We start from the raw sequence: 26,658 nt of genomic DNA on the forward strand, positions 1-26,658 counted from the left end.
CCCACATGCCACAACTAGAAGGACCCACAACGAAGAATATACAACTATGTACCAGGGGGGCTTTGGGGAGAAAAAGGAAAAAATAAAATCTTTAAAAAAAAAAAAAGACTATTTAATTTTTTAAAAGATCATTGACTTTTTTTAAAGCAACAACTATAATCACTATTGTGGGCTGTAAACCTGTGAAGAAGCAGCAAATGTGACGATGGGAACAGAAAGAGTGGAGGGCAAATTACACTCCTGAAAGGTGTTTACATTGTCTGAAGTTGTAAAATCGAATTCAAGGTTGACGGTAATAAATTATAGATCTCCAGTAATCACTAAAATAGAATACAAGTTATTTCTAGAAAGATAATAGAGGGAAAAAATGGAATAATAAAATCTTCTTTTAATGCCACTCCAGAATTTATGGTAATTACCATGCACTTAAAATCTAATTTTAAACCTAATGTTGTTTTCCCAACAAAAATTGCTGTGAAATACAATTGCCTTCTGCTTTTCATGTAACATTTTCCTGCTATTGTTTTGGAATAAAAAAATACAAACAGCTGACGAAGCTTAAGCCCTATTTGTCCTAATATGGAAAGGTATGAAGATGCAGGTTAAGGCTCATCGAAGTGTTGGATAAGCCTGAGGATCTCAGTTGTGTGATGCTTCGAGACTGCAAGGTCATGGTCCCTACCCCACCCTGGGTGAAGGGGGACATATTGGATCCCTAACTAAAAAAGTAAGAACTCTGCCAACTGTGCTTGTCCCAAAAATGCTGTCTGACTTCTTTGCCAAAAAACATAGTTGACCACTGCCATGAAAGGATTCTTTGGGCGGATTGTGTCTGACCAGTGTGTTAGTCAGATGCTCATGACATGTATTTCATGTCTGATCCTCCTGCCCCCAGCAGAGTTTTATGATGATCTCTTCTCTGAGATTCCATCACTGTACCCTTTGCATGAGTAAGAAATTGTGTGCTCCTACTGAAATTATCATTATTAGCCCCAAATGTTTCTGCTCCTCGTCTATCTAAGATTCACTTATTATTTCCCAAATTTCTCGCTTCTTCAAACATTTTCAGTGCTTGGGCATATCTGCATGTTTGCTTAATTTCTAAGATCAATTATGCTACTCCATGCAGCCATTGAGATGTTCCCTTTGTATTGGCATGGGAAAGATGTCTATGACATGTTTTTGAGGGGGGAAAACAGAGCAGCTTGTAGAATCATGTTGATGTGATACAGATGGCAGGACCCCTTCAGTTTTTGCTTTATACAATTGCATATTATTTAAACTTTTATACTTAGAATATGCCTGATTATAATTTTTAAAAACTTGCTTCTTGTCTGCTATGGAGACTGTAAATTTTTTACAAGTCAAGCATATTATTTTTTAAAGAAATAAACCTGAAAAAATCCAGAATTAAAGAAGTTTGGGGCATCTCTATAGCTCTTCTGAAAATGGTGCATGGAGGGCAGCAGCTGTGTGAGCAGTGGTGGTTAACCACAATTTTATAAGCAGTAGATGTTTGCGCTAGTATTGTATGAGTTTGTCAGTGGATTTTAGTATAGGTCTTGTTGCTAAAGGGAAAAGGCTTAAAAGCCTAAAACTAATAAAGAGAACAGTAACTGTCTTGATACCTTTGTTGATTTTGTATGTATTCAACCACTAGAATGTGTCTGTCTTCTCAAACTATAAAGAATTCAGTGAAAAACTCTTATCACTCAATTATCAAACAAAGCTGCCTAACATTATTTGTATCATACAGCACAGCATACAAAATAAAAATGGATATTTCATATTTTCCTGAGATTTTCTTTCATTTTTTTTTTTTTTGGCTTGAGGAAGATTGTCCCTGAGCTAATATCTGTGCCAGTCTTCCTCTGCTTTGTATGTGGGATGCCAACACAGCATAGCTTGATGAGTGGGGTGGCCCAGGATCCAAACCAGCAAAACCCCGGGCCACTGAAGTGGAGAGTGTGAACTTAACCACTACGCCACTGAACCAGTCCGCTGAAATGCTTTGAATTTTAAAAATAAATTGGCTAACTCACTGCCAGTTAATGTTCAAAACTAGAACTACGTACAGTCCGGTACCATGAAAGGATCAATGATAAAAATCCAGAAATTTCTACCAAAGGTGATTTAGAAATCTGGGATTCCTAGAGGTGTAGACAATATGAGCACATAGGATTTTTTTTCTTATTGCCCTCTCTTTTTGTACTCTCATGCATGTCGGTGCTTTACATATGCTGTGGACATGGCTCAGTTTGATAGCAGTCCAGTGGTGCACATCAAAATTTAATTGTCCTCACTGAGTCATCATGTCCACTGCTGGATGTTTCTGTGCCATCACTCTGGTTACCTCTTTCTAGCCAGGAGTCCTTGTTTTGGGTGAAACCTCTCAGACCACACATTGGTTAAGAGGTGGTCTCAGTCTTTGGGTCCAGTTCTACCTGAACCCAAAGAGAAGACAAGCGTGGAGGAGTTCTTTGAAAGGAGTTGCGTACCCACACCAAGTTGGAAAATCAAAAAGAAAAACATCATGTTAGGAACAAGAACACAAGATTTTATTACATAAAGTAACTCAGTTATTCTTCTTGATTGGAGACCAAAGTGTTCCAGTTAATCAAATATTCTGTTCCTAGGAAACGTAATATTTGTCGGTCATGTATCATGGAATTCAAATATTTAGAAAAAGTTTTTCCAGTTTTATTGAGATATAATTGACATGTAACACTGTGTAAGTTTAAGGTGTGTGCTATGATTTGATTCACATATATATTGTGAAATGATTGCCACAGTAAGGTTAGTTAACACATCCATCACTTTACATAAAAATATTTTGTTTTAGTTTTACATAAATCACCAAAATCTCAGAATTTCAGCATTTTGGCATCTATCTCTCCTACTGTGTCTGTTGTTTTTTAAACTAACATTTGTTGAATGTTCTTGTGTTCTAAATGCTCTGCATGTGCTAATCCGTTTAGTCCTTGCAGCAGCCCCACGAGGAGTGTGCCCCCTGAAGCTGCTTCATGCCTTACTCAGCTGTCTGTCTCCTAGATGGAGCAGTGATAACAGGAGCCCACACTGCCCTTCTCAACGGCGGGCTCTGTGCTCAAGGTTGATGCCCCACTTCCCCATCCTAATGTAGGGTTTTCTATATAATGTTATAGGTTATTTCTTCTCATTAGCTCAAAAGCCAATTGAAAAATTTTTTTCCGTTTAAAAAATTATGATGAAATACATATAAGATAAAATTTACCATCTTAACCATTTTTAAGTGTACAATACCGTGGTATTAAGTACATCCACGTTCTTGCACAACCATCTCCACCATCCAGCTCCAGAACTCTCTTCATCTTGTAAAACTCAAACTCTGCACCCACTCCCTCCTCCCCAGCCCCTGGCAACCACCATTCTACTGTCTGCCTCTATGAATCTGACTCCTCCAGGTGTTTAGTGTAAGTGAAATCATACAGCATTTGTCTTTTTGTGCCTGGCATTTTTCACTTAGCATAGTGTCTTCAAGGTTCAATCATGTTGGAGCGTGTGTCAGAATTTTCTTCCTTTTTAAGGATGAATAATATTCCGCTGTATGTATACACCATATTTTGTTTCTCATTCATCTGTCAGCAGACATTTGGGTTGTTTCCCTCTTGTGGCTTTTGTGAATAATGCTGCTATGAACATGGATGTGCAACTCTCTTGGCGAACCTGCTTTCAATTCTTTTGACTGTACACCTAGAAGTGAAATTTCTGGATCACATGCTAATTCCGTGTTTAATTTTTTGAGGAACCTCCATGCTATTTTCCACAATAGCTGTACCATTTTGCATTCCCACCAACAGCGTACAAGCATTTCAGTTTCTCCACATCCTCTCCAACACTTGTTTTCTGGGTTTTGATAGTAGCCATCCTGATAGGTGTGAGCAGTCGACTTTTTACGCCCCCCTCTGTCATCATCTTAGATACTTTACAGAGGCAAACTTTTACTCTATGTATTTTGACTAATACAGATAACTTCCCACATTATGAGTGTGTGAAAATTATGAAAAGTATTTTCGTGGTAATTCCTATATGGCCACAGAGTCATTATGAATTATAGAGAATAAAAAAGATGGGCTGCCACTGAATGGAGATTATTTCCTCAAACCCTTCTCTACCACACTAACTCCATTTCTCTGTTGATTTCCAACATAAATTTAATTTTACGATTTATAGCATAAAAGGGACTGATTCTCATTCACAGATATTATTCTTTCCTCAGAAAATCCATTCCTCGCTGCCAGAGAATTAGCAGGATGCTTTCCAGTGAATCCCTACGTTCGCCTGCTGTCAGCCGCTCCAACTCGCAGGCCTCCGTGGACAGTGCCTCGGTGGGAGATTTCTGGCAGGAGACAGACAGTGTCAAAGAGAACAGCATGGGGGGGCGAGAGGAGCAGGTGCCGGTGGAGGTCAAGCCTGTGGACGGTAAGGTGCTGCATTTGCTCTCCTGTGTGCTTTCTTTGTATGCCTGCCCTCTCTTGTTATGTTGGCAGGTAGGAATCATCCTACTAGTAGTTTGACAGATTAATTACTAGAATTCGGCCTATCAGCTACCTGCTCCCACTGACTTATATCTACTAGACTCATTCAGGGTGGTGTCTGTCCAAGGTGACGTGACCTGAAGGAGGGCTGTCAACAAAATCCAAACTGATCCCTCACCTGTCTCTACCTAGGGATGCTGTGCCTTCCTACTGATTTTATTTGCCATCATCTAGCAGACTGCACATTCTAATATTGGTGGCTTTTACATCAGTATACTTGACTATTAATTACCAGAAGAAAAGAGTGAGAGACGGGAAAAAAAACTGCCAGTATAATTTTGGAGAAAAAAAATTTTGACTTTGAAGTATTTACTAGTGTTAATGTATTTAGAGAATGGATTGTTTTGTATTCTACAAAATAAAACCCATAGAAAATATACTAATTTTCAGTGAAACTAAATGGAAAGTTGAGGACCAAAATAAATAAATAAAAGAGTATAATTTTCCTTAGTTTTTTTTTTTTAATATATATATTCTTATCCTGCCCCATTTTTATTTTTTTTTTTTGGTTCTTTTTCCCTTCTTCTCCCCAAAGCACCCCTCCAGTACATAGTTGTGGGTCCTTCTGGTTGTGGTATGAGGGATACCACCTCAGCGTGGCCTGATGAGTGGCACCATGTCTGCGCCCAGGATCCGAACCAGTGAAACCCTGGGCCCCCAAAGTGGAGCGCGTGAACTTAACCACTCAGCCACAGGGCCGGCCCCTGTCCTTAGTTTTAAAAAAACCAAACTTACTCATCTGGGGTTAAAAATATAGGTCATCTCCTCCAGGTCCTGCCTATAAATAAGTAAATACATAAGATATCGAAGAAAGATTGAAGGTAAGTTTAGTAACTATACACCTAAGAATGTTTTCATTAGCCAGTGATTAGCCTCAAGACAACTACCAAAATAAATGAAACCTTAAAAAACCCTTTCATTCTTTATTCCCTTTTCTACCAGTCTGTCTTTCTTAGGACTAAGAAATAATAGTTTAGATGCACCACAATTAGTATAGTTCACATACCATTAGAAAGAAAAAGTCCCAGCACACATTTAATGAGAATCCGTTCAAGGGAACCGTCCGCTGTCAGTGACGTGCATTCTTAGTCCTTTTACTTACTTCCTTACATTTTGCCATTTCAAATCCAGAGAGACGGAAAGACACGAAAAGGAAAATATCTCCTGTTTTCCACCCCTTTTCTTACTAGCTGGCTGGCTTTCCATACTAAAAACCATGAGTTCATACTGAGACCCTCTAACTCCAATCCAACAGCACAGGGTTTGCTGTCATCTCTTTCTGTATTTATAGCTCCCTCCACCCTAGTAAGAAACCCAGCTTCCATAGCCTCAGTATCTTTACTCATTTGCTGAAGCCTGGGGGACACAGACAATATTTTCAGGTTTGCTAACAAACTACTACAAAAAGCAAACCTACTAACTAGAGTTTAATATTTATTTACAGACATTTTCCCTTGGAGTATATGCACAGATCTTAAGTGTACAATTCAATGAGGGTTGACAAATGCGTGCTTTCTTGCAGTTTCACACTAATCAAGAGAGAGAACATTTCAATCGACTCAGAAAAATTTTTCGTGCTTTTCCCCTATCTCGTCACTCCCCTAGATGCGCTGTCCCTGGCCAGAGGCAACCACAGTTCTCACGTTTTTACATCATGAATTAGTTTCAGGTTTGGCTTCTGTCACTGATCATAATGTTTTGGAGATTCATCTGGTGGCCCACAAGTCCCTCCCCATTTATTATCAGGTGGTTTGTCCTGGTTTACTAGGGCTGCTGTACCAAAGCACCACAACACTAGGTGGCACGAAACGACGGGAATCTATTCTCTCACGCTTCTGGAGGCTGGAATCCCAACTCAGGGTGTCGGCAGGGCCGTGCTCTCTCTGGAGGTCCTAGGGGAGTCTGTTCCACGCTTTCTCTTAGCTTCTGGGGTTGCTGGCAATCCTTGGTGTTCCATACCTTGTAGGCGACACGACATGCCATTCTCTGCCTTTGTACTCACACGGCCCACTCCCTGTGTTTGTTTCTGTGTCTCTCTTCCTCTTGTAAAGACAGCGGTCGTCCTGGATTAAGGACCTAGCCTACTCCTTGACCGCATATCAACTTACATCTTAGTGACATCTGCAAAGACACTGTTTCCAAATAAGGTGACATTCACAGGGGCTGGTGGTTAGGGCTTCAGCATATCTTTCTAGGGGACACAATACAACCCCTAACGGCAGTAGTTCGTTTTATGAATATGCCACAATTTGTTTATCCATTGGCTTGTTAACAGACTTATGGGCTGTTTATAGCGTTGGCTGTTATGAATAAGGCTGCTGTGAACAATCTTGTAAAAGTCTTTTTTGTGGAGATATGTTTCTAATTCTCTTGGATACATAGGATTTTTCATAGAATGTGTTTAACTACGTAAGAAACTGCCAGCATTTTTCCAAAGTAGTTGTGCCATTTCATATGCCCTCCAGCAATGTATGACAAAGTGCACTTGCTTCTCATCCATGCGACATTTGGTATTATCAGACTTGTGAATGAACAATTCTACTGGATGTGTGGCAGTATCTCATTGTGGTTGTCATTACATTTCACTGATGACTAAAGATGTTGAACATTTTTTTCTGTGCTTATTGTCCACTCATATATCTTGCTTTGTGAAATCTTTGGGACTTTTTTTGGTGGGGGAAGGGAGGAAGATTTGCTCTGAGCTAACATCTGTTGCCAATCTTCCTCTTTTTTTGCTGGAGGAAGATTAGCCCCAAGCCAACATCTGTGCCAGTCTTCCTCCATTTTATATGTGGGCTGCTGCCACAGCATGGCTGATGAATGGTGTAGGTCTGTGCCTGGGGTCTGAACCTGCAAACCCGCACCACCAAAGTGGAGCGCATTGAATGCAACCACTAGGCCACCAGGCCGGTCCTTGGACTATTTTTAAAAACTGTATTTTTGTTAATGAGTTGTATGAGTTCTTTATATATTTTGGATAAAAGGCTTTTGTCAGATATGTATATTGTGAATATATTCTCACTGTCTGTGGCTTACCTATTCGTATTCTTAATGGGGTCTTTTAGTTGAGTATTTCTCTTTCTCTCTCATTCTTTCTTTCTCTCATTTTTCAATTATTTGCAGCTAGTATATAGAAATACAATTGACTTTTATACCTTGACCTTATATCCCATTACCTCCCTAAATTCCTTTTCTAGGACAGCTTTTCCAGACAGCTTCTAGATTTCTTAGGATGTCCCATGTAAACAAAGAGGTCATTTGTGAATAGAGACAGTTTTACTTTTTCTTGTCTGATTTTTATGCTTTTATTTCTTTATCTTGCCTTATGGTACTGGCTAGGGCCTCCAATATAAGTTGAATAGAAGTGGCAACAGCGCATTTTTTTTGCCATATTCCAATTTTGTAAGGAAAAGGTTCAATATTCCCTATTAAATGTGGTGGTAACTGTAAATTTTTCATAGATGCTCTTTATCAGAGGGCCATGGATTCCTAGTTTTCTGGGAATATTGTGAATAGATGTTGAATTTTGTTACATGCTTTTCTAGAATTTTGGTTCCTTGAAAAGATGAATAAGATCTGTACTTCTTTGTCTACTTTTTTTGTGTTTAATTTTCTTGCTTTTTCTGCTTTCTTAATGTGGAGACCTAAACCATTGATTTTAAATCTTTTATCTGTTCGAATATGAACGGCTCCCTGAAGCACTGCTTTTACTCTGTCCCACAAATCTTGATATATCATATTTTCATTATCATTCAGTTTTAGGTATTTTCTCGTTTTTCTTCTGCATTTTTAAATTTCCAAATATTTGGGGATTTTCTAGACGTCTCATTGTCACTGGTTTCTAAGTTAACTGTGTCATGGTTAGGTAACATAGTCTGTAAGTTTCACTCTCTGGGATTTATTTAGACTTGTTTTATGGCCAGCATATGCTCTGTCTTAGTCAAGGCTCCAGTGCACGTAAAAAGGATGTGTGCTGCCACTGTTGGCTGCTGTGCTACTCTGTAAATTCCCATCAGATTGAGGCAGTTTGTACATTTGATCACATCTATTGTGTCCTTACTAATTTTTGTCTAATTTTTCTATCAATTACTGAGAGAAGGTTGTTAAAATCTCCAAGTATGATTGTGGATTTGTCTCTTTTCCCCTTTGAATCTTTCAGTTTTTGCTTTTTGTATTTTGAAATTCTGTTATTAGGTGCACCTAAATTTATGATTGTTATTCCTCCTTATTGAATTGGCCCATTTTATTGATTTTTGTTGTTAAAAATGATGCTCCTCCATGCTTCTAGTAATACTCCTTGTTTTGAAGTTGGCTTTGTCTAAAGTTAATGTGGTTGCTCTGGCTTTCTGAAGGTTAATCTCTGCAGGGTATTTCTTCTTCCATCTCTTTACTCTCTACCTATCTGTCTCTTTTTTCGTATTTCTTTATAATTTCTCTGTTCACATGTTAGCTATACTACTTTGATTCTTTTCTTTTTAGTGACTGTTTAGGTATTATAATATTCATCCTTTATTTATCACAGTTTACTTAGAGTAACTATTATACTTCATATAAAATGTAAGAATCTTGCAGCAGTATAATTCCATTTCCTTTCCTGTCCAGCACTTTGTACTATCACCATAGGTATAACATCTACATATGTTATACATGCATCAATACAGCATTGTGTGTGTGTACTTCTTATATATTTATTTATTTGTTTTTATTTATTTGCTGAGGAAGATTTGCCCTGAGCTAACAGCTGCTGCCAATCTTTCCTCTTTTTTTGTGCTGTTAAGCCCTTCCAGCAAATTTTCATTTACTATATTTTAATTTCCAGTTCTATAATTTGCATTTTACTTCTTTTAGTTTCTTTTAGTCATACTTTTCATTTGTTTGCTGAGATTCTCTGTTCACTTATCATGAGTATCTGTTCCTGTAAGTCCTTGAGCATAGATATAATAGGTGCTTAAAGACCTTGTCATACATCAGAGTCATCTCAGAGTCATTACTGACTACCTTTTCTCTTGATAAATTAGTCCTTTGTTTGTTTTATTTTTTATTGTAACATTGATATAGTAGTATTGTAGCATTATTGATATATTCAGAGACTCTGTATTCCATTGTCTTCCTCTAAAGGGAGTTAAGTTCCGTTCTAGCAGTGAACTTGGCTGGACTCACACTCCCAACTCTGTCTTCCCTGCTCTCTGCAGCATCTGTAACTTTGGTCACTGCTGTTTTCAATGGGATACTTGGAGTCTCTCATAAAGCTTTTTAGTTCAAAGTTTATGCAAGGGTTTGGTCGGAGTTTATACGCAGCTTTCTCCTGTGTGGCTCCTCCTAACAGGAATGTGTCCCTCACTCTCCAGCTGTTCTGGCAGTCCCATACTCTGTCCTCCGACCCTTCCAATAAGTCAGACCCTGCAGGGCTTTCAGTTTGGGTTCTTGCCACCCTGTACTGTAGGGATTGGACAATGACCTCGGGTGAAAAGTTGTATAAATGTGAATCTCACCTAGTACATTTCCTTTTATCAAAATTAAATTGTTTGTCACTTCCTACCTGCACTTGGTTCCTCTCTGTTACCGTCAAAGTGGTTAGTTTCCGTACTTAGTTCAGAGTCCATAATTGTTGTACGCGGACTGTTATTTCTACACAAGCTACTTTACCTTTACTGGAAGATTTTATTCCCTTTTTGATATGTTTCCCCAACAAACTCACTAAGGTGGTAGATTTTCAGTATGGAATGGTACATATGATAGCTACTCATTTTTAAAAGTTGATGTTTTGTATTCATCATTTTATGACATAGAAATTTCTTAATTATATATTTCAACTGAAATTTAATTAGTTAATAATTAAAAAATATGCATCCCCACTCTGTGAAGGCACTGTGCAAGATGGTGGTGTTAGGGGTATAAGCAAAAACAAAAATGTTTTCTTCTCTAATGGAATTTGTAATCTAGTGGGAGAGAAAGTAATTAATCAAATAATATAACTAGATATATTATTTTGGGAAAAATTATTTGAAGGAAAAAGAAATACAACAGTATTGGGATAAGTAGCAGTAGGACCTGACCTTTCTGCGGGGTTCAGGAAAAGAAGACTTCATTGAGGAAGGAATGTATAAACTGAGAACTGAATGATTCAATGGCTGATAATTAGGGATTCAGATAGAAGGACTGGCATGTCCAAAGGCCTTGTAACAAAATAAAGCAGGAAGCTTATGAGGAACCCAAAGCAGGCTAGTATTGCTACGGAAGAGAGAGTGAAGAGAACGTGCTACAAGTTGTGGCCAGAAGGGTAAGCAGCTTCGTATCTTGTGGGCCATGTAAAGGTTTTATTCTTAATCATAAGAGCAAGGAAAAATTGTTGCATTATTTTAGAAAGGGGTAATGGGTTTATATTGCATTTTGAAAGGACTAATTTATTTACAGTCTGGGAATGGATTGGAAGGCGAGTTGGGGATGGGAAGAACTTCTGGGAGGGAACTGCAGCCGTTCAGGTGAGGGACACTGGGCCAGCGTCGCGGCAGGAGAGAGAAAGGAAGGGGGAAAGTCTTGATTGTTGTTGAAGAAGATTGGCCCTGAGCCAACATCTGTTGCCAATCTTCCTCTTTTTGCTCGAGGAAGACTGTCCCTAAGCTAATATCTGTGCCAAGTCCTCTATTTTGTATGTGGAACGCCACTGAAGCTTGGCTTGATGAGCGGTGCATAGGTCTGAGCCCAGGACCCAAACCCTCGAACCCCGGGCTGCCAAAGTGGAGCATGAACTTCACCACTATGCCACTGGGCTGGCTCCCCCAAAATCCAATTTTTAAAACTTTCATGTTAAACTTTACAGGCACGCCTCATTTTATGGTACTTTGTTTTATTGTGCTTCCAAGATACTGCATTTTTTACAAGACCCTCCCCCAGCCAAAAGATTATGACTCACTGAAGCCTCAGATGATGGTTAGCATATTTTTAGCATCTTTTAATTAAGGTATATACATTGTTATTTTAGATATAATGCGGTTGCACACTTAATATACTACAGTATAGTATAAACATAGCTTTTTTAACGTTTGATTTTACTTTATTTTTTAATGCATTTTATCTTTTTAAAAACATTTTTCATAGGGGTTTTAATTTTTTAATTCACTTTCCAGTTTTTCTTTTAAATTATTTATTACTTTCTATTTCTCATACCTTAAGTAAGTTTGCTTACTTTTTTTTTAGCATTATTTGTTTTTTTTATTGCAGTGACATTGTTTATAACATTATATAAATTTCGGGTGTACATTGTTATATTTTGATTTCTGTGTAGATTACACTAGGAACACCACCCAAAGAGTAATTACAATCCATCCACACACACGTGTGCCCTATCACCCCTTTCGCCCTCCACCTTTCCCCGCTTCCCCTCTGGTAACCACCAATCCAATCTCTGTTGCTTTGTGATTGTTTGTCATTATTTTTATCTTCTACTTATGAGTGAGATCATGTGGTATTTGACTTTCTCCCTCTGACTTATTTCACTCAGCATTATACCCTCAAGGTCCATCCATGTTGTCACAAATGGCCGGATTTCATCATTTCTTATGGCTGAATAGCATTCCATTGTGTATAAATACCACATCTTCTTTATCCATTCGTCCCTTGATGGGCACCTAGGTTGCTTCCAAGTCTTTGCTATCGTGAATAATGCTGCAATGAACATAGGGGTGCATGTATCTTTATGCCTTTGTGTTTTCAAGTTCTTTGGATAAATACCCAGCAGTGGGGTAGCTGGATCGTATGGTAGATCTATTCTTAATTTTCTGAGGATGCTCCATACTGCTTTCCATAGTGGCTGCATCAGTTTACACTCCCACCAGCAGTGTACGAGGGCTCCCTTCTCTCCACATCCTCTCCAACACTTGTTGTTTCCTGTCTTCTTGATTATAGCCATTCTGACCAGAGTGATGTGATAGCTCATTGTAGTTTTGATTTGCATTTCCCTGATAGTGATGTTGAGCATCTTTTCACGTGCCTGTTGGCCATCCGTGTATCTTCTATGGAGAAATCTCTGTTCAGATCTTTTGCCCATGTTTTAATTGGTTTGTTGGGTTTTTTGTTGTTGAGACATATGAGTGCTTTGTGTATTTTGGATTTTAACCCGTTATCGGATATATGGTTTGCAAATATCTTCTCCCAATTGTTAGGTTGTCTTTTCGTTTTGTTGACGGTTTCCTTTGCTGTGCAGAAGCTTTTTAGTTTGATGAAGTCCCATTTGTTTATTTTTTCTTTTGTTTCCCTTGCCTGGTCAGACATGGTACTTGAAAATATGCTGCTAAGACTGATGTCGAAGAGCGTGCTGCCTATGTTTTCTTCTAGAAGTTTCATGGTTTCAGGTCTTACATTCAAGTCTTTAATCCATTTTGAGTTGATTTTTGTGCATGGTGTAAGATAACGGTCTACCTCATTCTTTTGCATGTGGCTGCCCAGTTTTCCCAACACCATTTATTGAAGAGACTTTCCTTTCTCCATTGTACGTTCTTGGCTCCCTCGTTGGAAATTAGCTGTCCATACATATGTGGGTTTATTTCTGGGCTCTCGATTCTGTTCCATTGATCTGTGTGTCTCTTTTTGTGCCAGAACCATGCTGTTTTGGTTACTATAGCTTTGTAGTGTATTTTGAAATCAGGGAGTGTGATACCTCCAACTTTGTTCTTTTTTCTCAGGAATCCTTTGGCTATTTGGGGTCTTTTGTTGTTCCATATAAATTTTAGGATTCTTTGTTCCATTTCTGTGAAAAATGTTGGAACTTTGATAGGGATTGCGTTGAATCTGTAGATTGCTTTAAGAAGTATGGACATTCTGGGGCTGGCCCCGTGGCCGAGTGGTTAAGTTCGCGCGCTCTGCTGCAGGCGGCCCAGTGTTTCGTCGGTTCGAATCCTGGGCGCGGACATGGCACTGCTCGTCAGACCACGCTGAGGCAGCATCCCACATGCCACAACTAGAGGAACCCACAACGAAGAATACACAACTATGTACCGGGGGGCTTTGGGGAGAAAAAGGAAAAAATAAAATCTTTAAAAAAAAAAAAAAAAAGAAGTATGGACATTCTAACGATGTTAATTCTTCCAATCCAAGAGCATGGAATATCTTTCCATTTCTTTGTATCTTCTTCAGTTTCTTTGGACAATGTTTTATAGTTTTCTGTGTACAGATCTTTGACCTTTTGGTTAAGTTTATTCCTAGGTATTTTATTCCTTTTGTTGCAATTGTAAATGGGATCGTATTCTTGATTTCTCTTTCAGCTACTTCATTGTTAGTGTAGAGAAACACAACTGATTTTTGTATGTTGGTTTTGTATCCTGCAACTTGACCGTTTTCATTTATTATTTCTAAAAGTTTTTTAGTGGATTCTTAAGGGTTTTCTATATATAAAATCATAAATGTGGGTTTTGTGTGCACTGGGAACCAAAAAACTCACGTGACTTGCTCTATTGTGCTATTTGCTTTATTATGGTGGTCTGGAACCAAGCCCGCAATATCTTTGAGGTATGTCTGTATTTGTAAATTTTGTCTTCAGGAGTGAAAAATCTTATCTAAGACTTAAGTAAAGGAAGACTTCAAAGTCATAACTTACTAATTTAAAAGGTTTATTATTTTAGATTAGGGCTGCTAAGCTTACTTTTGCGTTTTCTGTTAAAGGGACAACTCCTAAAGCAAATGAATAATGAAAACAGATAGCAAATAAAAGTGTCACGTGGCTAAGACATTGAGCCTGTAAAGCGTCTTAGACGGCTTTGTTCCGGGACCAATGATGCAACAGTGTAGGCAAAGTCGGAGACTCCCACACTGATGTTTGACAGGCTGTTTACAAATGAGTCTAACCCGGTCTTCAAACAAACCTCATTCAGACCATGCCGTTTAGCATAGTTCCCAAGAAATGTATGTGCAGTGGATTTTCTGTTATAAGATGTTGTTATTCTTAATTCTTTGTGATTCTGCACATCTAATTTACGTTAGTGATTGATTTTCATTACAATGAATTATAAGTTTTTTAATTGCCTTCTGAAAACAGGAAAGATTACCTAATCTTCAGAATAAGGAATATCTGTTGAGCACTACTGCTCCAGATTCTTTGCTGTCTGTCACCAATACATTGATACAGCCATGCTCGTGGCCACCTCATACTTTTGTTATTACTAATTCTATTTTGCCAAGAGTACACTGCGGCCTAGAGATATCCTAAAATTTTATAAAGTTCTTCAGCTAGTAAATGGTGGCATTGGGATTTGAACTTGCTTTTGAGGGGTTTAAAAATCCTTTTGTTGTACCATTAAACCACTCTTTTTCTATTATGGTTTTAGTTTACATATTCATATTTTATAATTTTTTGAAATCGGTAGTAAAGATATGGCTTATACTTAACTCTGGCAAGGGAAACTACCTTACCAAATTTGTCAATTAACTTTACTAGAAAATACTTTAAAATTTGACTTATTTAAAAAATATAATATAGACTTTTCATTCATTCTTATAGGCCTTTCCCATAATTACTGTGGGGAAAAGGACAACCTTTTCTTAATTTTTATTGAGATTATAATAGTTTACAACCCTGTGAAATTTCAGTTGTACATTATTGTTTGTCAGTCATGTTGTAGGTGAACCCCTTCACCCTTTGTGCCCACCCCCTACCCCCCCTTTCTTCTGCTAACCACTAATCTGTTCTCTTTGTCTACGTGTTTAACTTCCACATATGAGTGGAGTCATACAGAGATTGTCCTTCTCCATCTGGCTTATTTCACTTAACATAATACCCTCAAGGAAAAAAGAACAATCTTAGTGTATTGTTTACTGATATTTCTTGTTCACTGATACGCACAGACCTACAGATACAGATGTCCCCCATTCCTGTAGAGAATGTTCTAAGCTTTTCTTGGTAATGTTATTTTACAGAAGGAGAACTTGAGGCAGAGTGGTTGCAAGATGTGGGTTTATCAACCCTGATCTCCGGTGATGAAGAGGAGGATGGGAAAGCCTTGCTCTCTACACTGACCCGAACCCAAGCAGCTGCAGTGAAAAAGAGATATAATACTTACACTCAGACCATGAGAAAAAAGAACAAGCAATCTGTCAGGGATGTCAGAGACATCTTTGGAGTCAGCGAATCTCCTGTGAGTAATGAACATGGCTCCCAAGGTTTCATTTGATTGTGGGGGAGGGGGAGGGGATGTGGCAGTAACGTCAGCAAAGGCTGGTTACCCTCTAGGTTTTAGAGAAAACTAAAGCAGACAGCTCAGTGTGCAATTTTACAAATATGACACTTAAGTGATCCTTCCTTATCTCCCATATGGCAATCTCCCTCAACACTAAATTTATTCCCTTCTTTGTTGTAGCTGGAGAATAACATCTTTGGTATTGGAGCAAGTCTTTGTGGATAGGGTCCGCAGAGCCTTTACTTAAGTGTAAGTGCTGAATGGAACTGTGGACAGGCAAAGGAGTCCCGGAGGAGTGGGCCGTAGTATTATAAGCAAGTCCGGATGGTTTGTTCTAAATGTGGTGGAGGGAGAGTGGGTAGGGTAGTCTTTATGTTCAAATAAATTAAAATGGTAAAAAGTGAGAGATCCCAGCATTAATTAAGTGGGCAAGAGAATGACTCAAAAACCATAAGAGAAGGATCACATGTTTTCTGAGAAATGGCTGGTTGAAATTCCAGCTTACCCTTCGCAGCTCCTTGACCACAATTTTGCTTCTGAGGTTATTACTCATGTTCTCCTGTTTCTGTTTGTTTAACTGCTAGCTCTGCCTTACAACTCATTCATTCGTTCATTCATTGCATCATTGCAATAATCGCATCATTGATGCAACAAATGCTTACTGGATGCATTCTCTGTGCAAGGTCCTATATTAGGCTTTACGTGGATAAGCTTCCTGGAACTTTGGGCGTCATTACTATACAGAAAAAAGGAAATGATATTCTGCTGCAGTTACGGATAAAGTTGCCTGGGACAAGTTAGTTAATCACTCTGATTTAGGTTTCTCATCTCTTTAATTGTAATGTCAACAATGACGCAAATGGAAACTTCAAGGATATTAGCTAGCAAGCATGGTTGAAGACAGTCTCCAGTTTGAGTTTCTTTCGGTTGCCTGTAAGTCATATCTTCTCTTAGACATATTAATGACATTGGGGAGTTGCTGGGGCAGCTCACATATACCAAGTTAACTTTTGTGTTTGCGCTAATAACATAAAGGTCGTGGAATAACAGTCCTTTAGAACTTTCTATGATGGTGGAAATGATTATTTCTGTGCTCTCCAATATGGTAGCCCCAGTTACAATATGGTACCCCAGTGCGGTGCTAGCACTTAAAATGTAGGTAGTGTAAGGAACTGAAAGTTAATTTTGTTTAATCTTAATCTATTTAAATCTAAATAGTCACATATGGCTTGGAGCTAATATACTGAACAGCACAGTTCTAGAATCTTCTACAGTATATAATGGTATACCTAAAGTAAGCAGATTTTGAGTTCTGAGTTGTTTGAACTTTTAACCTAGTTGAAACCTGTGTCTTTCTGGAAGGTAAGATTTTCTATAGCTGCAATTGAGTAAAGGCGACGCCCACAGCTTGAGGCAAGGGCTGCAGCCACGTGAATCCTGGCCAAGATGCCTATCAAAGAAAAGGTTTGCCCTGCTGGTTTCAGTTCCTTGGGTCATTTTTCAGTTATCTCCCAGATCATCTTGAGAGAGTCCTCAGAATTTGGCCTGCACGATTTTTCTCTTCCCTAGCAAACTACAAAGCAGGAAAGGTGTGTAGCTTCTCCTGAATCCTCCAGTTGCTCAGGAAAATGCATAACTCGCTTTCTTTAGGTTTCCTAAAACTTGGGACTTCTAGTCACATGGAAACAGAGTTCCTTCCTCTGCTTTCACTTTGACCCTGGTGGCAAACAGAAATTGGGCGCTTGCTCGGTGGGACTTTGCGTAATAAGAAATGAAGAGTCTCGTCCTTCTCCCTAGAACGCAGGCGCAATAAGCTGTCTGGTGTTTAACTCCAGCAAAGGCAGGGCGGGGGCCGTGCTTGTGGTGGGCGGGGGTTGGCTCCGGGGCTCCTCTCCTGTCCGCCTTCTCCTTCTCGCCTCCACTCTTAGAGCTGAAGCGCCAGCTCTAGAGTGAACTGAGAATGGGGGACAAGGAGAGTGGTTGTGTCACAGGTGACAGAAAGCCTGTGTGTTCTGCAGGTAGAGGTCTTGTGCTGTCCTGAGAAATGGGCCATCTGGAAGTCAGTGAGAGCCTGGCCATGTAGACACTGCTTAAAATTTAGATTGTTCTTTGTCAAAAATGTAAAAAACCGTGCAAAGCTAGCCTTGTAAAAAAAATTGTATATTTACTATGTATAAGGCCTAATAAGCATCTTCACAGATTTTTTTTCCCTAAAAAATTAGCATCTACTTCTGCCAAGTAAAGAGACTTGGGAGCTTCTTAGGAATGCACCTAAATTTTCAGTCTCCTATTTGAGTTGGGCAGCATAAAGACCAGTTCCTGCCTCCCTCGTTTTCTTGCTCCGAGTGTCTGTCTGTCCTGGTCTGTCTGTTTGAGTGTGTGTGCCCCCTCCTTCTCTCTCTCTCTGCCTCTCCGTCTCCCTCCTTTATCCTCCCCTACTTTTTATTTCTTTCTGTCATCATTTACCTACATGAATAGAACAGTTACCTGAAGTTTCCATTTCACTTTCTTAATGAAGATTTAAGGTCATTAAGTTTCATAAGATAATGTTGCATTAATCTTAGATATCTGAATCTGACCCAATATCCTTATCTAGTTAAGGTATAAATTCAATAATTTAAAAGATACATATGTAGATTATACTAGTTCTTTTCTTAAGTTTTTGCACATAGAATCCTGCGCTCAAAATCGTTTTTCTTCAGAATTTCGAAGAGATGTGTCCATCATCTTTCCTCAGGCACCGTTGCTGTGGGGAAGCACGGTGTCTAGATCAGTCTCCTTCCTTCATGTACAAATTTGGAAGCTTTTTGAATTTTATTTTTCTTGTTGGAACCTTAAGTTTGACCTTTGAAAACATTTCCTCCTGGTCACTGCTGAGTGAACTCTTGAACGTGAGAGCTGGTTCGTTCTTCAGGTTCTGCATGTTTTCTTCCGACTCTTAAAACAGGTGTTTGCTCCCTCCGGCTCTCGCTGATCTCCTTGTGGGCCTCCTGTAAGGTGACCGCTATGTTGCTGGATTGAAGCGCAGGGTCTCTTAAGTGTTCCCTTGTGTTTTCCAAGTTTTGTTAGTGTGTGCGTTTGTTCTGCGTTCTCGGATATCCCTTCACCTTCATTTTTTATATCAGTAATTTGGCCATAGCTGTATTCATACTTCTGCCTTTCATTAATTTTTAATAATTTAACAGTCACACTGTTGGTTTTTGAAAGCCTCGCCTTTCCTCAGCGCCCCTTTGTTTTGGCGACCCGTGCTGGTTTCTTGGCTGCAGTGGCCTCTCGGCGCTCTGAGGGTGTAAATTAACCCTGAAATCCCAAGGCGCTCTTCTTGGCCTTGGCCTCTCTGCTTCCTTCAGGGTCATCTGTTTATTTTTGCCTTCCTTATTTTTGACATCATTACGTTGCTGTTGTTTAATTGATTTTGATCCTTGGGTGTTGATTCATATTTGTTAATGGAGGACTAGATTGAGTGATTGATTGATTAGTATAGGTAATGGCTATATATTTCCTACGCAGTTATGTACACCTGTTTTCTCCCAAAAACTCTCTTGAATAGGAGTCTGGGCCTGTGTGAGTGGTGAAGTGTGCCAGTGTCAACTGTTACACTTCACTTTGACAAATAATATGGCATCAATGCCAAAGGAACAAGAGTCCTGAAGAATTGTAATTTATTTCCTTTTCAGGCAAATGTAACTTCCCTTTTTATACTCCTGTCCATGCCCTTTTAGAGGCCTCAGTGAAGTACAATTCAACTTTCTTTCTGTCCAGGACCGCCACACCCATCCTAGGACAGCCACTCCCACCCAAGGCAGGTGTTACTCTGCCACCAAGAGGACACTTGGGTTTTATGCTGGAATCACAGTTAGCTGCTGCCTGCTGTTCAGTATTAGAGGGAGGAAAGGTCTCCTGGCCTCTTTGTTCAGAAAAACATTCTTCAATTACTCTGGTCATTGTCTTCTTACTTGGGAGATGTCTTCCTGCTTTTTATTTTCATTCCGGTTGTGTGCTTTTTCTGGATCAGCATTTACCTTCCACACATTTTTCTCTTGTACATTTTTTCATGCTGAGGTTTTCCTCTACCTTTATCAAACCATTCTTGCTTGCTTTTTGTCTTCCAGGGACATCCAACAATTTCTGTTCTGCTAATGGAAATGTCTAGTGGTTTCTAGATCTACTCTATGAAAAAGGTATTTCTGTTGACACTTGTGTGATTTGCAGAGGCAGGAGAAGGCGTTTGTGCACTTTGCTCTCTTGATCCAGTTTCCTTGTGCTAATTGTTCAAGAGCATTTGTTCCTTTCCAAAAAGTGGGGTTTTTTTTCCTTATTATAGTAATGCAGAATGTTTTGGAAACTTAGAAAATATGGACAAGCAAGGTGGAAAATGACTATTTCTATGGGCCCAAATAAAATTTTATGATTTCATTAAATATACCATAAACTTAATTTTCAATGGAGTTCTTACCATAAAGGAATAGAATATTTAACCCTTGTTTTAGTAGAGCCATTATATGACTAAATATCAGAAACAAATCCACCTCTGGATACGTAACAAACTCTACAGTCCTGTTCCTCATGAACGGAATTCCAGTGTTTCAGTAGTCAGGAGATATGAATCAAATATTCCTTTCAGTAACGCATTTAACTGAGCAAAATAGTCAATCTAATTTATTTCCAATTTCATAATTGATAAACACTTAGTTAAAGGTGGGACTGATTTATAATTGACTGTATAAGTATAGTCATACGGTCTGTTTTAAAAAACATGATTATATCGCTTATGTGTACATTTGACTGCATGGAATAGAGAACCCAAGAAATCACGAGTTATACAAATGTAGATTTGTTTTTCTCTCTTTAAGAAGAAGTTGAAGATAGGTATTCCTTTTCCATAGCATAGATCCAGCTTCTATTTTCTCTTTCATAAGTGGCCTTCATTCCTTTGCCCAAGTTTTTTGGGCTATTCTATGCACCATATCCATGTTACTGGCAGTTCTTGAAACTTGTACCCACTGACTCTGTCCCTCTGACCTTACTTTCCTGGAAATGTTACTTGGTAGAATTCCACACTTATTGTCCAGACTGTTATATGATCCTCCTTAGCTGCAAGGAAGCTTGGGAAATTGATATTTATTTTTTTTAAGTTGGGCAAAAAAGTTCTTGAAAAACAAATCAAGATCCTGTTAAGGAAGACAAGCCCCTGAGTTTGAGGTCGGCGGTTGGCAGTGTCTTTCGCAGAGAGCAGTACTCTCATGGCGCCCAGCAAGTATTGGCTGAGAAGTGGCTCAGTGCCACGAGCAGTGCACAGGCAGTCACATCTACATATGTCTCCACAAAGACGTACGAGTGTCCTCATATCATGCACAACACATAACTGAATGCGCAATGACCTTTGGGAGAATATGCCTGAATAAAAATGCACTTTCATTTTTCTCAATAGCCAGATGATTTTTCTCGTACCCCAACTCCTCTTTTGGATGCAACCCTGGATGAAGAAGGGATGTCAGCAGTTCCCTCCAGAAATGGTCAACTGGTGAATAGAGCAAGGGGAATTGAGATTAAAGAAGTTGGAAAAAGAAATTATTTGAAGACAGTCAGGAAAACTTGGAAAAAAATGCCTAGTTACCTTGTAACAGTGAAGAAAAAGGAGACTGCTAACCTCAGGAATGAATAATTAAATAGTTACATTCACAGATAACCACATGGCCTCCCTGGACCCACAATAACAAAAACAACCACAGCTGTAGCTACAGCCCCAGCCAGAAATCAAAATGCGGGGAAGGTTGTCAGTTAAACTTTTGTTCTCTTTGCTGAGCGCGTAATGGAAAACTTTTCGTTACTATCCATGTAGCTTTCAATATTAATTTAATTCTCACCAAGGGAAATATTTTGACATTTCACTTATTTTCTAAATGTAAATATCTTGTGGGGAGAAGTGCCACAGCATCTTCGATTTGTAGCAGTAAGTGGGGGAAAGTGTACTGTCTAGCCCAGGAGGTAAACACATTGCATCAGAGTCCACCTTGCCGTTTTAGTACAGACTTTCAAAGACTGCTAATCTGAGTGCTTAAGTGCCAATGAAGCTATCTCAGTAGAAGGCTTTATTTGTGTGAGATGAACCCACGCCACGATCTGTACCATTTGGCGTGAGCCTGGGTGTGCCCTGAGCAGGAGGCGTGCAGGGTGCCGTGTGCTGACGTCCGCATGCATCCACGTGCACTCCCAGCAGCAGAACGTTCGCCAAGAGGGCTTTCCTGTTTCCCTTCAGTGTGTTTCCTTCTCTTTAGCTCTCCTTTTCCTTCCTAGTAGAGGAAGAGGGATTCTTTCCTGTTCTAAGAACAATCGCTGTGCCGTCCTGGATCTGATGGAGAAGATGATGATGTTTAGTTTCTATACAGTTTATTTTCATCTTACGTATATTTTACCTGGATCTTAGAATTGTCCTAACACAGGCCAGCCCATGATCCCTTCCAAAATTCTGCTTGAGAGTTTGGATGTGGTCAGTTTGTGTTCTGGCTGTGCCTCTGCTGCCTGAGGGTAGGTCAAGGTCTGGAGGTGGAGTGTGGTCTGCTGGGGCTGTGAGCAATGCTGTTTTGCAGATTCTCTCTCTAATTTTTTTTCTAATTTCATTATATTCTTCCTAGGAGCGCTAACTCCGCCTGGTCGGAGGTCTTGCGTTTTCTGTTGAGTTGGCCGCAGGTGTCCTCAGGGTTTAGGTTGTTCTCTCAGGCGGGGCGTCCTATGTACCTTGTGTCCAGCCAAGACGCTGGACCTGAGGGCTTCCTTCCTCACTGCCTGCGGTGTTTCCCTTCACAGCAGCTGCTACGTCGCCCCGCAGCCGGAGAAGGGGCACGTCAGTGTTTTCAAATGATGGATTTTCATGAGCCTTTTACCCCCTGACCCTACCTGACTCACCTTCTCTTCACCCTGTAGGTGAGGGGGGGATTCCCACCCCTGGGCTAAAGGGATGGCTCAGCACACGACCCCTGACACCAGACGGATAAGATTGGCAGTGATTTATTAGTCACGTATTCTCGTGGCCTGGGAGGGAGGACACCACACATCCCACAGAGCCACATCTGGGATGCACTTGGAAACACAGTGAGCAACCAGGGACTGTGGGAGGCAGGCTTTGTAGTATCAAGAGGGTGAGGGGCCAGCCCAGTGGCGCAGCGGTTAAGTTCATTAAGTTCGCACGTTCTGCTTCTCGGCGGCCCGGGGTTCGCCAGTTTGGGTCCCGGGTCGGACATGGCACTGCTTGGCACACCATGCTGTGGTACGCATCCCACATATAAAATAGAGGAAGATGGGCATGGATGTTAGCTCAGGGCCAGGCTTCCTCAGCAAAAAGAGGACGACTGGCAGCAGTTAGCTCAGGGCAAATCTTCCTCAAAAAAGAAAAAAGAGGGTGAGGTGCCCCTTGGTTGCCATGGGAGGATGTGATCGGCTTGTTTAAATAATTCCACAGGCTGGCAGGGAACCCACTACTCAGGGATAAGTGAGGACTGTCTGGTCCCGTAGATGAGGAGCATTGTCTGGCTTTGGGACCTTCACTGAGGGAGCAGAGTGGGAGAGGAACTTGTGGGGAGAGTGCTTATGGCTCTCCCCATTTTACCAGATCTCAGGGCAGCACGATAGTGCGCCTTGTTTTAGGCCTTCTGCCACACTGAGACTCCTACACCTCGCCATGGCCTCTCCTGATTGGTCTAGGCATCTTTTGTTTCTTTTCTCTTTTATCAAGATCCCTTTTATTTCAACTGTTTGAAAGTCTTATCACCTTTTAAAGGTTAATCAAGGGGCAGGTGTGGTCCCAAACCGGAGAGCAAACCTCTTACCGAGATGGAGGAGAACATGTAAGTTTCACTCCAGCCACACCCTCAACTGCTCCACAGTTCATAGAATGAGAGAGCAAGGACTGTTCTCTCACAGGAGGCGGAGGAGGGCCAGCAGAATAGAATGACTGCGGAGAATAGTAAAAGCATTAATTTGCATAATCACATATGTTGCGAAATGTTACACCTTCTTAGCAGACCGCACCCTTTATCCTTTGAGCAATTCTCGCAACAAATAGCTCTGCATACTACATTTTCATATCCAAAAAGCTTAAATCCTAAATTGGTGAGTGTCAAAATGCTAGGCCCTAAATCACTTTCTTTCAGCAATTTGTAAGTATTAATCTATGTGCTTTTTCATATAGCGTTAATTTTGAGAAGTCCGATGCCTCTCTAAATCTTATTCCTTTATTTATATCCTGCTCTCATTTTTATATCTCTGGAAGCTTTTTAGTTTTATCTTTATTGTTGGAGGCCTGAACTGTCATCAGGATATGAAATCTTTTTTTTATCATGAACCGCACTCAGCTTTTTGTTTCTGAAAAGTGTTCCTTTCCTTTCAGTTCTGAACATCGTCTTCCCATTATTTCTTTATTTCATTATCTCCATTTAACTCACATATCTCTTAACTTGTCTCGTATTTTCCATGTCTTTTTTCTGTTTGTTCTGCATGCTAGTAGATTTTTTTACATCATTTTGTAGAGCCTGATTCCAATTTTTGTCGTGAGTAGTTATAATTTAGCCCATATTGATTTTTCAGTTGAGCGGTCCTACTGTTAATTCCTCATAACCCCTGCTCTTCCACTCATCTCCCCTTTATTGTTAGAGTTAGTCTGGATTTGCTGTTGCAAGAGCCTCTCATCGAGCCATGCTATGGTGGCGTCCCGCATACGAAATAGGGGAAGATTAACACAGATGTTAGCTCAGGGCCAGCCTTCCTCTCACACACACACACAAATGCACTTTCTCTAATTCTGAGTGATTGGGAGTGGTGTGTGCTCTCAGTCCTCCATCCTAACCTGTTTTCTTGTACTACCTCTTTAGCATTGTTTCCGCTTCAAAATAGATGTGTGTGTTTTGTATTAATATAATACATACACTTGTAGGAAAAGTGCTAGGAAATATGGAAAAGGGAGATGAAAGATAGTTTCTAAGATCACATGTAAAAGTTTATTTCATTAATATCTCGTATGTTTAATTTTGCAAAAAGTTGCTTCAATCATAAAATAGAATTTTGTATCTTATTTTGGGGAATGCCATTGTATCACAAATGCTGCTAAAAGTCTTCGAACATATGCATGAGGCCTGCAGTGCAGTCCGTCATGATCAGAATAGTCTCCAAATACACTTCCTGCATCGTGAAAATCCAAGCTTTTCCACTGTTCAGTGAATGGGAATGAACTACTTGGTTCAGCCATATATGCTCATGAGATAATCAATCTATTGTATATCCAATGTTATAATTGAAAAAAACTGACTATTCTTGCTATTGATTTATAAATCATTGCAAAATACACTCATAAAGCCTTATTTTAAGTAATGTAGTTTTACCGCTCAACCACATGACTTAGACAATTTGAGCATTATTTTCCTTACAACATAAGGAGTCTGAGGCTGGTATGACTGGCATGCCTCCCATGGCTCTACTAACTTCATGTTTCCCTCCAGCTTCACTCAGCATACAGGCTAATATTTAATGCTTATAGGATGTCTGGGCATCAAAGGCATCATGTTCATATTCTAGAAGAAGTGTCGACCGGCTGATTCCATCCACTTTAACAAGAAAACATTAGCCTGTCTGGATGCTCTGCCAAATAGAATTCCGCTTGTGTCTCCTTGGATGTGACCATTACGCGATCACACTTAGTCTTTTTAGTTAGACACACAGCATATTGGAGCAAAATCATAAGTTTATTCATAAGTTAAAGAGGAAAAGAAAAGTGGGTTTTGGCAGGCATTTAGCAGTGTCTGTTTCTGAGACCAATTTCTATTATAGTGCACGCCATTTATGAGGATCAATAATATAATTGTGGACAAATTGGTGGGTCCTATGACCATTTCACAGGTAGTCATTAACTCTGTATGTCTCCACAGGACTGTACATTTATACAGATTCTAAGTAAGGCATAACTGAATCGACAATCATGCTGGGAAAGATATGCCTCCATAAAGATGACTTTCATTTCTCTCGTTAGCCAGGGGATCCCTGTGACAACTGTTCTTCTCAGTTGGATGGCACTCAGGAGGAAAAAGAGCCACCAGGAGTTACCAAAACAAGTGGTTCCTTGGTAAGTTACGGCAGGAGAACTGGGGAAGGGCTGAAAGAAAGAGCCATTTCTTCAAGACAGTCATGCACAGCATCAAAACAGTGCCACATAATTAAGATGGCTGGACAGCCACAGCTGTCAACAGATATATCTGCCTCTCATTGATTTGTAGGAAAACATTTAGCAGTAAATGAACCCAAGCTTAATAGTTAAATCCACAAATAACTGCGCGCTCTATAAAAACAGATACACACCCACAAAACCAATGATTGTAGGCATAACTTTTTGACAGATTTTAGTTCCTTTACATTTTTTCTTTTATTTAAAAAAATTCTCATAAGAGCGTTAGTTCCACGGAGTCACAGGTCTGTGCGTTGGAGCCGTAGGAGTCCTCAGGTTGTCTACAGTTTCCCCAGTGTAGGTGAACCCTGGGCAGCTTGCCTCTGAGCATCCTTTTAACCCTAGGTGTCCAGTGCCCCGCCCCTCCCATCCCCTGCCTTTCCGCAGAGCCACTGTCCCCACTCACCCAGAGGAGGGCAAAGTCTGGCGAGCCTGAGGACAGAGCTCCCAGCAACTTGCTTTATTTGTGGTTAGCCCAGAGCCTTTCTTCACATTGTTTCTGCTTGTACTCCTGTCTGAAGCCATCTTTTTCTCTCCTTTGGTGGAGCTTAGGTTAATCTATTTTCCCTTTTGTTTTTCTATCCTCATAGTCCCTCTCCTAACTTCTTCCCAGATAGAACAAAGCAAAATGGTACATTCCAATAGGTTCTCTCCCTTTTGCTGAGATGCTGTTGGGGAGAGACTTAGTTTGAAGGGGTACATA

General features: G+C 40.0%; 1 protein-coding gene across 6 annotated transcripts in view; it reads left to right on the forward strand.

Moving 5' to 3' along the window:
• The window catches only part of ARHGAP28 (Rho GTPase activating protein 28), a 188,450-nt gene that overhangs the window by 97,285 nt on the left and 64,507 nt on the right, over positions 1 to 26,658 (forward strand). For all 6 annotated transcript variants that reach the window (XM_005612712.4, XM_023647422.2, XM_070220560.1 and 3 more), the window contains exons 2-4: positions 4,259 to 4,461; positions 15,486 to 15,703; positions 25,764 to 25,856. In XM_005612712.4, the coding sequence (XP_005612769.3) occupies positions 4,259 to 4,461; positions 15,486 to 15,703; positions 25,764 to 25,856 (514 nt within the window). The remainder of the gene's footprint in view (positions 1 to 4,258; positions 4,462 to 15,485; positions 15,704 to 25,763; positions 25,857 to 26,658) is intronic.

This window comes from Equus caballus, chromosome 8 (assembly GCF_041296265.1).
Source record: "Equus caballus isolate H_3958 breed thoroughbred chromosome 8, TB-T2T, whole genome shotgun sequence".
Taxonomy (NCBI): Eukaryota; Metazoa; Chordata; class Mammalia; order Perissodactyla; family Equidae; genus Equus; species Equus caballus.